The sequence below is a fragment of the Heptranchias perlo genome, chromosome 17, assembly GCF_035084215.1.
Source record: "Heptranchias perlo isolate sHepPer1 chromosome 17, sHepPer1.hap1, whole genome shotgun sequence".
Lineage (NCBI taxonomy): Eukaryota > Metazoa > Chordata > Chondrichthyes > Hexanchiformes > Hexanchidae > Heptranchias > Heptranchias perlo.
Window position 1 is genome coordinate 56,729,303 of NC_090341.1, and position 15,910 is coordinate 56,745,212.

The following is a 15,910-nucleotide window of genomic DNA, read 5'->3' on the forward strand; positions in this document are numbered from 1 at the left end:
TATATCAGAGAATATGGTTTATTGGACTGTTACAGTGAGGGGTGTGTTATATCAGAGACTATGTTATATTGGACTGTTATAGTGAGGAGTGTGTGATATCAGAGACTGTGAACTATTTGATTGTTATAGTGAGGAGTGTGTTAGATCAGAGACTATGATATATTGGACTGTTATAGTGAGGGGTGTGTTATATCAGAGACTATGCTATATTGGACTGTTATTTTGAGGAGTGTGTTATATCAGAGACTGTGAACTATTGGACTGTAATAGTGAGGGGTGTGTTATATCAGAGACTATGTTATATTGGACTGTTATAGTGAAGGGTGTGTTATATCAGAGACTGTGGTATATTGGACTGTTATAGTGAGGGTTGTGTTATATCAGAGACTATAGATTATTGGACTGTTATAGTGAGGGGTGTGTTATATCAGAGACGATGCTATATTGGACTGTTGTAGTGAGGAGTGTGTTATATCAGAGACTGTGAACTATTGGACTGTTATTGTGAGGGGTGTGTTATATCAGAGACTGTGAACTATTGGACTGTTATAGTGAGGGGTGTGTTATATCAGAGACTATGTTATATAGGACTGTTACAGTGAGGGGTGTGTTATATCAGAGACTATGTTATATTGGACTGTTATAGTGTGGAGTGTGTTATATCAGAGACTGTGAACTATTGGACTGTTATAGTGAGGGGTGTGTTATATCAGAGACAATGTTATATTGGACTGTTATAGTGAGGGGTGTGTTATATCAGAGACTATCTTATATTGGACTGTTACAGTGAGGAGTGTGTTATATCAGAGACTATGATATTTTGGACTGTTATAGTGAGGGGTGTGTTATATCAGAGACTGTGGTATATTGGACTGTTATAGTGAGGGGTGTGTTATATCAGAGACTATGTTATATTGGACTGTTATCGTGAGGGGTGTGTTATATCAGAGACTTTTGATTATTGGACTGTTATAGTGAGGGGTGTGTTATATCAGAGACTATGTTATATTGGACTGTTATAGTGAGGGGTGTGTTATATCAGAGACTATGTTATATTGGACTGTTTACAGTGAGGGGTGTGTTATATCAGAGACTATGTTATATTGGACTGTTATAGTGAGGAGTGTGTTATATCAGAGACTGTGAACTATTGGACTGTTATAGTGAGGGGTGTGTTATATCAGAGACAATGTTATATTGGACTGTTATCGTGAGGGGTGTGTTATATCAGGGACTTTTGATTATTGGACTGTTATAGTGAGGGGTGTGTTATATCAGAGACTATGCTATATTGGACTGTTATAGTGAGGGGTGTGTTATATCAGAGACTGTGAACTATTGGACTGTTATAGTGAGGTGTGTGTTATATCAGAGACTATGGTATATCGTACCGTTATAGTGAGGGGTGTGTTATATCAGAGACTGTGGTATATTGGACTGTTATAGTGAGGGGTGTGTTATATCAGAGACTATAGATTATTGGACTGTTATAGTGAGGGGTGTGTTATATCAGAGACTGTGAACTATTGGACTGTTATAGTGAGGGGTGTGTCATATCAGAGACTATAGATTATTGGACTGTTATAGTGAGGGGTGTGTTATATCAGAGACTATGTTATATTGGACTGTTATAGTGAGGTGTGTGTTATATCAGAGACTATGGTATATTGGACTGTTACAGTGAGGGGTGTGTTATATCGGAGAATATGGTTTATTGGACTGTTACAGTGAGGGGTGTGTTATATCGGAGAATATGGTTTATTGGACTGTTATAGTGAGGGGTGTGTTATATCAGAGAATATGGTTTATTGGACTGTTACAGTGAGGGGTGTGTTATATCGGAGAATATGGTTTATTGGACTGTTATAGTGAGGGGTGTGTTATATCAGAGAATATGGTTTATTGGACTGTTACAGTGAGGGGTGTGTTATATCAGAGACTATGTTATATTGGACTGTTATAGTGAGGAGTGTGTGATATCAGAGACTGTGAACTATTTGATTGTTATAGTGAGGAGTGTGTTAGATCAGAGACTATGATATATTGGACTGTTATAGTGAGGGGTGTGTTCTATCAGAGACTATGATATATTGGACTGTTATAGTGAGGGGTGTGTTATATCAGAGACTGTGGTATATTGGACTGTTATAGTGAGGGGTGTGTTATATCAGAGACTATGTTATATTGGACTGTTATAGTGAGGGGTGTGTTATATCAGAGACTATCTTATATTGGACTGTTACAGTGAGGAGTGTGTTATATCAGAGACTATGATATTTTGGACTGTTATAGTGAGGGGTGTGTTATATCAGAGACTGTGGTATATTGGACTGTTATAGTGAGGGGTGTGTTATATCAGAGACTATGTTATATTGGACTGTTATCGTGAGGGGTGTGTTATATCAGAGACTTTTGATTATTGGACTGTTATAGTGAGGGGTGTGTTATATCAGAGACTATGTTATATTGGACTGTTATAGTGAGGGGTGTGTTATATCAGAGACTATGTTATATTGGACTGTTACAGTGAGGGGTGTGTTATATCAGAGACTATGTTATATTGGACTGTTATAGTGAGGAGTGTGTTATATCAGAGACTGTGAACTATTGGACTGTTATAGTGAGGGGTGTGTTATATCAGAGACAATGTTATATTGGACTGTTATCGTGAGGGGTGTGTTATATCAGAGACTTTTGATTATTGGACTGTTATAGTGAGGGGTGTGTTATATCAGAGACTATGCTATATTGGACTGTTATAGTGAGGGGTGTGTTATATCAGAGACTGTGAACTATTGGACTGTTATAGTGAGGGGTGTGTTATATCAGAGACTATAGATTATTGGACTGTTATAGTGAGGGGTGTGTTATATCAGAGACTATAGATTATTGGACTGTTATAGTGAGGGGTGTGTTATATCAGAGACTGTGAACTATTGGACTGTTATGGTGAGGTGTGTGTTATATCAGAGACTATGGTATATTGGACTGTTATAGTGAGGGGTGTGTTATATCAGAGACTGTGGTATATCGTACCGTTATAGTGAGGGGTGTGTCAGATCAGAGACTATGATATATTGGACTGTTATAGTGAGGTGTGTGTTATATCAGAGACTATGGTATATCGTACCATTATAGTGAGGGGTGTGTTATATCAGAGACTATGGTATATCGTACCGTTATAGTGAGGGGTGTGTTATATCAGAGACTGTGGTATATTGGACTGTTATGGTGAGGGGTGTGTTATATCAGAGACTGTGAACTATTGGACTGTTATAGTGAGGGGTGTGTTATATCGGAGAATATGGTTTATTGGACTTTTATAGTGAGGGGTGTGTTATATCAGAGTATATGGTTTATTGGACTGTTACAGTGAGGGGTGTGTTATATCGGAGAATATGGTTTATTGGACTGTTATAGTGAGGGGTGTGTTATATCAGAGAATATGGTTTATTGGACTGTTACAGTGAGGGGTGTGTTATATCCGAGACTATGTTATATTGGACTGTTATAGTGAGGAGTGTGTGATATCAGAGACTGTGAACTATTTGATTGTTATAGTGAGGAGTGTGTTTGATCAGAGACTATGATATATTGGACTGTTATAGTGAGGGGTGTGTTATATCAGAGACTATGCTATATTGAACTGTTATAGTGAGGAGTGTGTTATATCAGAGACTGTGAACTATTGGACTGTAATAGTGAGGGGTGTGTTATATCAGAGACTATGTTATATTGGACTGTTATAGTGAAGGGTGTGTTATATCAGAGACTGTGGTATATTGGACTGTTATAGTGAGGGGTGTGTTATGTCAGAGACTGTGAACTATTGGACTGTTATAGTGAGGGTTGTGTTATATCAGAGACTATAGATTATTGGACTGTTATAGTGAGGGGTGTGTTATATCAGAGACGATGCTATATTGGACTGTTGTAGTGAGGAGTGTGTTATATCAGAGACTGTGAACTATTGGACTGTTATTGTGAGGGGTGTGTTATATCAGAGACTGTGAACTATTGGACTGTTATAGTGAGGGGTGTGTTATATCAGAGACTATGTTATATAGGACTGTTACAGTGAGGGGTGTGTTATATCAGAGACTATGTTATATTGGACTGTTATGGTGAGGAGTGTGTTATATCAGAGACTGTGAACTATTGGACTGTTATAGTGAGGGGTGTGTTATATCAGAGACAATGTTATATTGGACTGTTATAGTGAGGGGTGTGTTATATCAGAGACTTTTGATTATTGGACTGTTATAGTGAGGGGTGTGTTATATCAGAGACTATGCTATATTGGACTGTTATAGTGAGGGGTGTGTTATATCAGAGACTGTGAACTATTGGACTGTTATGGTGAGGTGTGTGTTATATCAGAGACTATGTTATATTGGACTGTTATAGTGAGGGGTGTGTCATATCAGAGACTATAGATTATTGGACTGTTATAGTGAGGGGTGTGTTATATCAGAGACTATGTTATATTGGACTGTTATAGTGAGGGGTGTGTTCTATCAGAGACTGTGGTATATTGGACTGTTATAGTGAGGGGTGTGTTATATCAGAGACTATGATATATTGGACTGTTATGGTGAGGGGTGTGTTATATCAGAGACTGTGGTATATTGGACTGTTATAGTGAGGGGTGTGTTATATCAGAGAATATGGTTTATTGGACTGTTATCGTGAGGGGTGTGTTATTTCAGAGAATATGGTTTATTGGACTGTTATCGTGAGGGGTGTGTTATGTCAGAGAATATGGTTTATTGGACTGTTATCGTGAGGGGTGTGTTATTTCAGAGAATATGGTTTATTGGACTGTTATAGTGAGGGGTGTGTTATATCAGAGACTATATTATATTGGACTGTTATAGTGAGGGGTGTGTTATATCAGAGACTATTTTATATTGGACTGTTATAGTGAGGAGTGTGTTATATCAGAGACTGTGAACTACTGGACTGTTATCGTGCGGGGTGTGTTTTTCGGAGAATATGGTTTATTGGACTGTTATAGTGAGGAGTGTGTTATACCAGAGACTATGGTATATTGGACTGTTACAGTGAGGGGTGTGTTATATCAGAGACGGTGAACTATTGGACTGTTATAGTGAGGGGTGTGTTATATCAGAGACTATGTTATATTGGACTGTTATAGTGAGGAGTGTGTTATATCAGACTATGTTTCGTGGACCACAAAATTTTTTAATAAGTCCTTTCAGTTGTTACCTTTTGATAAGAGTCATTCTCAGTGTTATTGTTACAGGATCACAGGCTGCACTTTCACTGATTGTTCAGGCTGTCGACAGTAATTCTTTCTTTCAAGCCCGAGAGTCTCTCAGACTCGTGTCGTTTATAACTTGTTAGGATTGAGGGGTCTGCTGTAAGTGCCAACCTTGGCCCAGCTGTCAAGCTTCACCTGAGTCCAAAGGCTGTGGGCGAATTCCCACTACTGGATTTGAGCATATAATTGAGGCCAGCACTTCAGTGTTGCTTTGATGGAGTGCTGTATTGTTAGAAGTGGCATCTTTCGGGTAGGATGTTAAACTGAGGCCTCGCTGCCTGTTCAGGTAGGTGTAAAAGATGTCCTGTCACTTTCCCAAAGAAAAGTAGGGAGTTCTCATTCATCTCTCAACCAACACCACCACAACAGATTTAACTGGTCATTTATTTCATTTGCTGTTTGTGGGATCTTGCTGTGTGCAAACTGGATGGTGTATTTACCTTCAAAACAACAGTGACTGCACTTCCAAAGCAATCCATTGACATTGAGACGTCCTGAGGATGTGAAAGGCCCTGTATGTGACCTATATGTGTCTCCAATCCCACACCAATGTGATTGACTCTCCTTAACTGCCCTTTGAAGTGGCCTACCAAGTCACTCAGTTGCACCAAACCCAGAAGCCCCATCACAACTTTCTCAGGGCAGTAGATTAGGTCAAGTAGAGTTATACAGGGGGAGAGGGTAGAGAAGGTCAGTCAGAGTTATACAGGGGGAGAGGGTAGAGGAGGTCAGTCAGAGTTATACAGGGGGAGAGGGTAGAGAAGGTCAGTCAGAGTTATACACAGGGAGAGGGTAGAGAAAGTCAGTCAGAGTTATACAGGGGGAGAGGGTAGAGGAGGTCAGTCAGAGTTATACAGGGGGAGAGGGTAGAGGAGGTCAGTCAGAGTTATACAGGGGGAGAGGGTAGAGGAGGTCAGTCAGAGTTATACAGGGGAAGAGGGTAGAGGAGGTCACAGTGTCATACATGGGGAATGGGTAGAGGACGTCACAGGGTCATACATGGGGAATAGGTAGAGGACGTCACAGGGTCATACATGGGGAGATGGTAGAGGAGGCCAGGTAGAGACTTAACTGGCGAAGAGGGCAAACAAGACCAGGTGGAGTCATAATTGGAGCAGAGCCATACAAAGTCAAAATTAGGGGGAGAGGGAGGAGCAGTCCAGAGTCAAGTCCAGTGAAGGGGAGACCAGGGAGGTTCAAGAGGTATGGAGGGTGCAATGGAAGATGAAAGTAGAACCACAAACAGGCAAAGAGGGTGATAGAACATCAGCAGAGTCACTACCAGGAGAGTGTAAGTGAGTTGTAGCAGAATTAAACCAGTGAGTGGGGGCCCTGTACAGAACAATGGATTAAACACTAGCTTTTCCCAATGGGACTTGGAATCAGACTGATGGGATGAAATTCTCCTCTGTCTGCTGCCGTAAGGGTCCAATGGGAGATGATTTTGGGCAGTCTCAATCCAGTTCTTAGCAGGCATGGACCTACAGCACAAAGCCGTCTCTAACTCCGCACTCCTTGGCGATCTCGTTCAGAGAGCACACAGGATGGCTGGTGTGGGAAGTAGGAAAAAATGTTAGTACAGCATGGTTGCTCTTCCAAGCTTAGGTCTCAGGAACATTGTAGGGTGGGGTAGAGGGAGCTCAGCTCTAATTCTGGCTGTGCCATGCCTGATGTAGGAATGCTTGATGCTCACACTAGGTGCCTGAAAATGGAAGAGTTCCATTTCCCCAGCGCTCTCATACCTCACATCAACGAGCACAAATTTAGAAAAAACAGTGGGTCGATAGGGGATCAGGTTGAGTCACAGACAGGGGAACAGGGCAGAGAAAACCAGAGTAACACCAGGGGAGGGGCAAATGACAGGCCCTGCAGGAAAGTGCCAGAGGTGAGCCATATCTTGTGGACCATGAGGATTTGTAAATGATTAAATATTCCGTGCACAATTTAGAAAATTGGAGCACAAGAGGGCTGAGATTGGGGCTCAGGACTATGGGGTAAAAATGAGAACAGTCTCCAAAACTTGAGGCAGCTGACAAGTAATTCAAGAACTCAGTAATGAGAGGTTGGGCTAGTTCAGGTTTGGTTCCCCACTGGTAGAATAAGGGTCATGGTGCATTGCTTACCCTGTAGTCGCTGGAGGTGACGTAGAAGATTGGCAGGAAGGCCAGCCAAATGATGCATGTGGTGTACATGGTGAACCCAATAAACTTGGCTTCGTTGAAATTCTCAGGGCACTTCCTGGTTTTAAAGGCGTACACAGTGCAGAGCACGATGAGAACCACGGTGTATGTCAACGAGGTGAGCATGCTGGACTCCTTGGTGTTGCACTTGAGAGTGACAATGTCCCGTTTCTCGGGCGTCGTCTCCTTTCTGGTACCGGGCGTTTCCACCACAAGCCACACGGCGATGACAATCAATTGGCAAGAGATCAGTGCCAAGCAGATCACCACCTGGGAAGTTGGGCTGATGCATCGTGGCCTCTGCGTCCCATCTTTTACGCCGTTGAAGATTCTGGCGATGCGGTTCGTCTTGGTGAGCAGGGCCGAGTAGCAAACCGCAAAGGAAGATCCCAATCCCAAGCGGCGCAAGGTGCACACTGCGGTCGAGGGCTTGGCAATGAAGATTAAGGTCATGCTGTAGCACATCAGGACCCCAATGAGAAGGATGTAACAGAGCTCTCGTCCCGACGCCTTCACCACTGGGGTGTCATTGTTTTTAACGAAGATCCCAAACACACAGATGGTAGAAATGATGCCCAGGCAGGAAATAGTGATGGGTCCAATGGCCCAAGCGTCTTCCCATTTGATATACTCTTCGGGAAGGTCGTAGCAGGTGCTGAGATCCTCAGCGGGCCACCTTCCAGGCCCACAGTCCACACAAGTGAATTCATCGTAGAGAAACTGATAAGGTTGGCAGGCAATGCAGAGCCAACAGCAGACATCTCCGGGCTGCATGCTCTTAACTTCGTTCTTGGCACAGGGGTCACTGCACTGAGATGTTGGGATGGATGACTTGGCCCAGGGAATCAAGCTGGTGTTCAGTGTGAGATCTTCTCCCCAGTACCCAACCTTCTGATAGGCGTACCTCCCACCTTTAGACTGGAAGTTGAAGATATTGTATCGGCCGATTCCATCTCCATACGAATCAAATCGGATTTCGCTGTGCGTAGCGTGAGGTCTAAAAGGAGCTGGGGGGAAAAGAGAAGAGAACAGATCAACAGGGTCTCTCAAATAAATTAACTCAGTGAGATTATAGCAAGCATGGGATCAGACTGTAGGTGATGGGATCCTTGCTGTGTTGAAACCAAAGTTCATCAAACCATCCACTCTGTGAATGCATTTTCCCAGAATTATTTTCCTGAGTCAACCCTACAACCTGCAGACTTTTAAAACCCAAATTTAGCATCACCTGAACAACACTTCTTGATTGATCTCCCCTCCTCTCCTAATCTTTCCAAACTTGACGGTGTCCTGTGCGATTGTCTGCCCAGTAGAACCTCACCCAAATGGTCATTCTTCAGGAGCGAGTCTGGACGGAGAGTGTTGGTGGGCTATTCGACTGTAAATGCAGTATACTTTCCAGCAGGGGTCATGGGATAGTGATCAGGAGGGCAAGTACAGCCTGATTTTTCCCCTCCCTAGTCCTGGGGTACTGAGGCAAATTGTCATGCCCCCACTGACATCAGCTTATTCAGCACAGTCCTGGGATCTGGGTCTTCCCTTGTGGTCTGCATGGCTCAGTTCCACACTGGGCAGTGCACTTACCAAGTTCAACTGGATTTCACTGTTATCACAACTATCCTGCTCCTGCTTGATTTTCTATCCCACTCATGGCTCTTGCTCACCCTTTCCATGCCACGTGTTCCATCCCTATCCCACTACCCGGATAAATCTAGCCTCATATTCACGCTACGGCCCGTGTGCTCAGCAAATGAGCCAATAGGAAAGACACGGCCTGCACACGTTCGGTGAAACAGGGAGTGCACTCCAGTGCTGAACTGAGGGAGTGCTGCACTGTCGGAGGTGCCGTCTTTCGGATGAAATGTTAAATCGAGGCCCCGTCCGCCCTCTCGGGTGGATGTAAAAGATCCTATGGCAGTATTTCGAAGAAGAGCAGGCCAATATTTATCCCTCAACCAACATCACTAAAACAGACTATCTCATTTATCGCGTTGCTGTTTGTGGGATCTTGCTGTGCGCAGATTGGCTGCCATGTTTCCCTACGTTACAACAGTGACTACACTTCAAAAGTAATTAATTGGCTGTAAAGCGCTTTGGAACGTCCTGAGGTCGTGGAAGGTGCTATAGAAATGCAAGTTCTTCCTTTTTCTTTACTGAAATGAAGTAAGAAGAAAGAACTCATTTACCATCAAAGTGAACTTTTATGATGTAATCCTTGTAAAACCTCTTCCCATTCACGGGCCTCATGTTCTCACAGATCCTGGTGGTGTTGGGACAGAGGGCCCGTTGCATGTTGTGAAGGGCCTGAGCCATGGCATACACCGCATTCAACACAAACATGATCTTTGACTCCTGCTCAAACTTCACTTTCTTGAGGGAGTTCTTCCCGCAGTCCAGTGACCTGAAGCTGCAATGGAACTTCTGTTCCCAGAACTCCCTAAACCAGGAATTCCTACTGTTGTTGTAAGGGTTGAGGTTGACGAAATAGGTTGCAAACTCCTTGATGGGGTAAGCTGCGAGCTCGATAGTTATGGCCCCATTGGCTGCCTGCTCGCTGCCTTTGACCACGTTCTCCAGGGCGCCCCAGCCGTCGCTGGCCACCCACATGAAGGACACGTTAAGCCTGTGGGCTGCGGCCAGCAGCTCCCGAGCATCCTCGCTCTTTGTGAACAGGACCACCACTTTGGCGTTGGGCTTCTGCATCAGAGCTTTGATGACCCTGTCGTACGTCATCTGGTTCATGGAGCGCCCAACCTTCTCAGAGGTGGCGATGCAGATGTTCCTGGAACGAGCCTCCTGCTCGAAGGCGTCGATGCCCGTCTCGCCGTAGTCACCCTCAGACGCCACGGTGGAGATGTAGGTCCAGTTGAAGAAGCGCAGGATGTCAGACATGGCTTTCGCCTGGTAGAAATCTGGAGGTACAGTCCGTGCAAAGTAATCGTAGCGCGACTTGTCGCTCAGCTTGGCGCTGGTGGAGGCATAGCTGATCTGGGGAATCTGGAACAAGCGAAGCAAGTTGGCCACCTGGGGACAATCAAAAGAAGAGCATTAGTACACCTCACTGTCGGGCAAACCCTGAACCAGTGGTGCCAGCCGCCTGACTGGTTGTCCAGCGCGTTGTCCAGAAATTCCTAAAATGTAAACCAGACACCAAAAGCCTGCTTCATAAAACAGAAATCTAGTTCTTCTAATTGCTTCTGATATGGAGGCATTAATTAATAAGGTTCCCAGTGAAATCTCATGTCCACCACAACCTAAGCCATGATTGATTTCCCCTTCTTTCCTCCTGTCTGGTTTTGGACTTGGCAAGCCCAGTTAGGAGACTTCACCTATGGCAGTGGGGACTGCAGGTGTGGGACCACCAGCAAGACAGAGAGTGTTGCTGCCAGTTACCAAACTGAGGTGTAGGGATGGTCTGCTGCTTATGAAGATACAGTATGACCTGTCACACCATGGAATGCATATCTGTGTTAATAATACAGGTCCTTGCCCCGACCTACAAACAGGGAACATAGGAACGGGAGTAGGCCATTCAGCCCCTCGAGCCTGCTCCGCCATCCAATTAGATCATGACTGATCTGCACCTCAACTCCATTTTCCTGCCTTTGCTCCATATCCTTTGATACCAACAAAAATCTAATGATCTCAGTCTTGAAAGCTCTAATTGTCCTCGGATCGACAAGGACTATTGGGTCCTCACACTGCTGGTGAATAGAAAGATGGGATTTGTTGAACGTAATAGTTGAGTTTTTACAGCTCTGTAATCAAGGCTGTCACTGCCTCTTCTTTTACCCATTTTGGTCGGCCCTATCTCTTGAATGGGTTGCTCTGCACTGTTGGAATATATATAATGTGAATAAGCTAGCATATCGGTCAGCTACACCCCGTCACCCTTCGAAGCTCATCCCTCCAGTACTAGAAATCTCCCATCGCAGCATCCATTGTATTTCAAAGATCCCCAAAACTTTCTGCCTCCAGTACTCTGCCTAGTGGATTATCCCAAACATTTTGCACTCTTTGGGACAAAGTTCTTTCTAATATTTGTTTTAAATTCACTTTTCACTCATTGATATTTAGCTCCTTTGTCCCTATTATCCTGGCTTATCTTGAAATAATATTCAGGGTTTATATTATCCATATAATTTAATATTTCATATACGTCTATCAGTTATTATTTATTTAGCGTATGCAGACTTTGTGTATAATTCCAGCAATCTTAAAGCATCGGTGTCACCAGCACGCAATGTGCTTAGGCCCCCAGATAGTTCGGTCAGCGGGCACGATTCAAGGATATATGACTTGGTTTCTTTTTGCCCTCAAGGACATTTGTCATCGTCACAAAGGTGAGGATTTGAGCCACACTGTCCCTGTAGAGTGCGAGCAGTAGAGAGACGCCCAACTACGATGTGGCCAGTTGAATCCTGGTTGACGGTCTGTAGCATCGGAGACGATATGGTGATGTATAGGAGCAATCTGGCGCCCACTCTTCACACCAGCGAATTGGTAAGGAAAAGGCAAAGGATTCAGGGAAGGTTGGCCATAATGGGTGCCTCGAAGAAAGCCACGCTGTTGGTGGATCAAACAAGTCTGAGTGAATTGGCAACATGATTTTGTCACGGAGCCTAGTCACCAATTTTGCTCCTGCATCTGATTGATGAAGATGTGGAGGAGTTACAATACAGAGGACTCTATCAGTTAATCTGGTAACATTAAATCACCAATATACCACCGAGTCTGTCCACTAACACCCTACATACCATCACAGGTACGAAAGAAAGACTTGCATTTATATAGCACTTTCACGACCTCAGGACGTCCCAAAGAACTTTTCAGCCAATGAAGTACTTTTGAAGTGTAGTCACTGTTGTAATGTAGGAAACGTGGCATCCCATTTTCGCACAGCAAGATCCCACAAACAGCAATGTGATAATAACCAAGTAATCTGTTTTAGTGATGTTGGCAGAGGGATACATATTGGCCAGGACACCAGGGAGAACTGCCCTGCTCTTCTTCAAATAGTGGCCATGGAATCTGTTATGTCCACCTAAGAGGACAGAATTGGTTTAACATCTCATTCGAAAGACAGCATCTCTGACAGTGCAGCACTCTCTCAGTACTGCACTGGAATGTCAGCCTAGATTTTGTGCTCAAGTCTCTGGAGTGGGACATGAACCCAACCTTCTACAGTAACCTAGTGGGGATGGTACTCAACTAGACAATCCATGGTCATGAGGTCAAAGTGCCACGATGGCAGCTTGAGAAACTGAATTTGATAAATCTGGTGAGCTTGGGTGGGGAGTTGCTGAACATGCAAATAGTGGCAGACAAAAAAGTGGGTGAAAACTGCCCACCAGCGTCAGCCTCCTTGTGCAGGAGGTCCGACAGTGAGGTCCCAGGCTAAAGTCCCTGAAGTTTGGGTGAGCTCTCTCCCCAGTGCTCACTGTGACAATATAAGATGGCCTGTTGAGTAACCCAGAAGCCTGACCTGCTGAACTCACAAAGTTCAATCGAAAGTTGCTTTTTTTGGAAGAAGCGTTGAATCTACAGCACAGAAATAGGCCAACTGGTCTATGTTGGTGTTTATACTCCACACGAGGCTCCTCCCACCCGAATTACCACTTCCCACCCTGCCCCGTGTCCCTCTATTCCCTTCTACCTTGTGGATACATCAAACCTCCCTTTAAATGCATAAATATTATCTGCTTCAGTCATTCCATGCAGCAGTGAGTTTCATATTCTCACCACTCTGTGTGTAAAGAAATCTCTCCTAAATTCTTTATTTGATCTGTTAGTGGCTATCATATATTTATACCCCCTTGTTCAGGACTCACCCACAAGTGGAAACAGATTCTCCACATCCACCCTAACGAACCCCGACCTGATTTTCAAAACCTCTATTCCAATATTCCGACACACCCCAATATTCCAACACACCCCAATATTCCGACACACCCCAATATTCCTACACACCCCAATATTCCGACACACCCCAATATTCCGACACACCCCAATATTCTTCCTCACCCCAATATTCCTACACCCCAATATTCTTCCTCACCCCAATATTCCTACAGGCCTCAACATTCCTACAGACCCAACATTCCAACAGACCCAACATTCCTATAAACCCCAACCATCCCACACAAACCAAGATTCCTACGCACTCCAACATTCCAACAGACAGAACATTCCTACACACCCCATCATTCCGACAGACACCAACATTCCTCAAAACTTCAACATTCCCACACACCACAAGTTCCGACAGATGCCAACATTCCCAAAGACCCAACATTCCTGAAGACCCCAACATTCCTACACACCTCAACATTCCAAAAACATCCCAACATCCCTACGCACCCCAACATTCCTACAGACCGAATATTTCTATACACCAATATTCCAACAGACCGAACAATCGAACAGAACTCAATATTCCTTCACACCCCAATATTCCTACACACCCCATTATTCCGACACACCCCAACATTCCTACACATCCCAACATTCCTACACACCCCAATATTCCTACTCACCCCAATATTCCTACACACCCCAACATTCCTACACACCCCAATATTCCTACACACCCCAACATTCCTACACACCCAAATATTCCAAGACACCCCAACATTCCTACACACTCCATTATTCCTACACATCCCAATATTCCAACACACCTCAACATTCCTACACATCCCAACATTCCTACACACCCCAACATTCCTACACACCCCAACATTCCTACACACCCCAACATTCCGACACATCCCAATATTCCAAAACACCCCAACATTCCTACAGACCCCAACATTCCTACGCACCCAAATATTCCAAAACACCCCAACATTCCTACAGACCCCAACATTCCTACGCACCCAAATATTCCAAAACACCCCAACATTCCTACAGACCCCAACATTCCTACAGACCCAAATATTCCGACACACCCCAACATTCCAAAACACCTCAATATTCCTTCACACCCCAACATTCCATCACACACACCCCAATATTCCAAAAAACCCCAATATTCTTACACACCCCAACATTCCGACACACCCCAACATTCCGACACACCCCAATATTCCGACACACCCCAACATTCCTACAGACCCCAATATTCCTTCACACCCCAACATTCCATCACACACACCCCAATATGAGAACAAACCCCAATATTCTTATAAACACCAATATTCCTTCACACCCCAGTTTTAATACACACCCCAATATTCCAACAAACACCAATATTCTGACACACCCCAGTTTTAATATGCACCCCAATATTCTTACACACCCCATTATTCCTACACATCCCAATATTCCAACACACCCCAACATTCCTAAACACCCCAAAATTCCTACACACCCAAATATTCGAACACACCCCAACATTCCTACACATCCCAATATTCCAAAACACCCCAACATTCCTACACATCCCAATATTCCAAAACACCCCAACATTCCTACACATCCCAATATTCCAACACACCCCAACATTCCTACACATCCCAATATTCCAACACACCCCAACATTCCGACACATCCCAATATTCCAAAATACCCCAACATTCCTACACATCCCAATATTCCAACACACCCCAACATTCCTACACATCCCAATATTCCAACACACCTCAACATTCCTACACACCCCAACATTCCTACACATCCCAATATTCCAAAACACCCCAACATTCCTACACACCCCAACATTCCTACACACCCCAACATTCCTACACACCCCAACATTCCTACACACCCCAATATTCCGACACACCCCAACATTCCTACACACCCAAATATTCCAAGACACCCCAACATTCCTACACACTCCATTATTCCTACACATCCGAACATTCCTACACACCCCAACATTCCTACACATCCCAACATTCCTACACACCCCAACATTCCTACACATCCCAATATTCCAACACACCTCAACATTCCTACACACCCCAAAATTCCGACACATCCCAATATTCCAAAACACCCCAACATTCCTACAGACCCCAACATTCCAACATACCCCAATATTCCTACACATCCCAATATTCCAAAACACCCCAACATTCCGACAGACCCCAACATTCCGACAGACCCCAACATTCCAAAACACCCCACTATTCCAACACACACCAATATTCCATCACACCCCAACATTCCTACACACCCAAATATTCCAAAACACCCCAACATTCCTACACACCCCAACATTCCTACACACCCAAATATTCCAACACACCCCAACATTCCTACACATCCCAATATTCCAAAACACCCCAACATTCCTACACACCCCAACATTCCTACACACCAAAATATTCCAACACACCCCAACATTCCAACACACCCCATTATTCCGACACATCCCAATATTCCAACACACCTCAACATTCCTACAAATCCCAATATTCCAACACACCCCAACATTCCG

At 44.2% G+C, this 15,910-nt stretch overlaps 1 protein-coding gene across 1 annotated transcript in view; it reads right to left on the reverse strand.

The window, feature by feature from the left end:
* The window catches only part of LOC137333920 (metabotropic glutamate receptor 2-like), a 270,195-nt gene that overhangs the window by 11,166 nt on the left and 243,119 nt on the right, over window positions 1-15,910 (reverse strand). The window contains exons 2-3 of the mRNA XM_067998276.1: window positions 9,651-10,488; window positions 7,408-8,471 (exon numbers count right to left, since the gene is read on the reverse strand). Coding sequence (XP_067854377.1) covers window positions 7,408-8,471; window positions 9,651-10,488 — 1,902 coding nt within the window. The remainder of the gene's footprint in view (window positions 1-7,407; window positions 8,472-9,650; window positions 10,489-15,910) is intronic.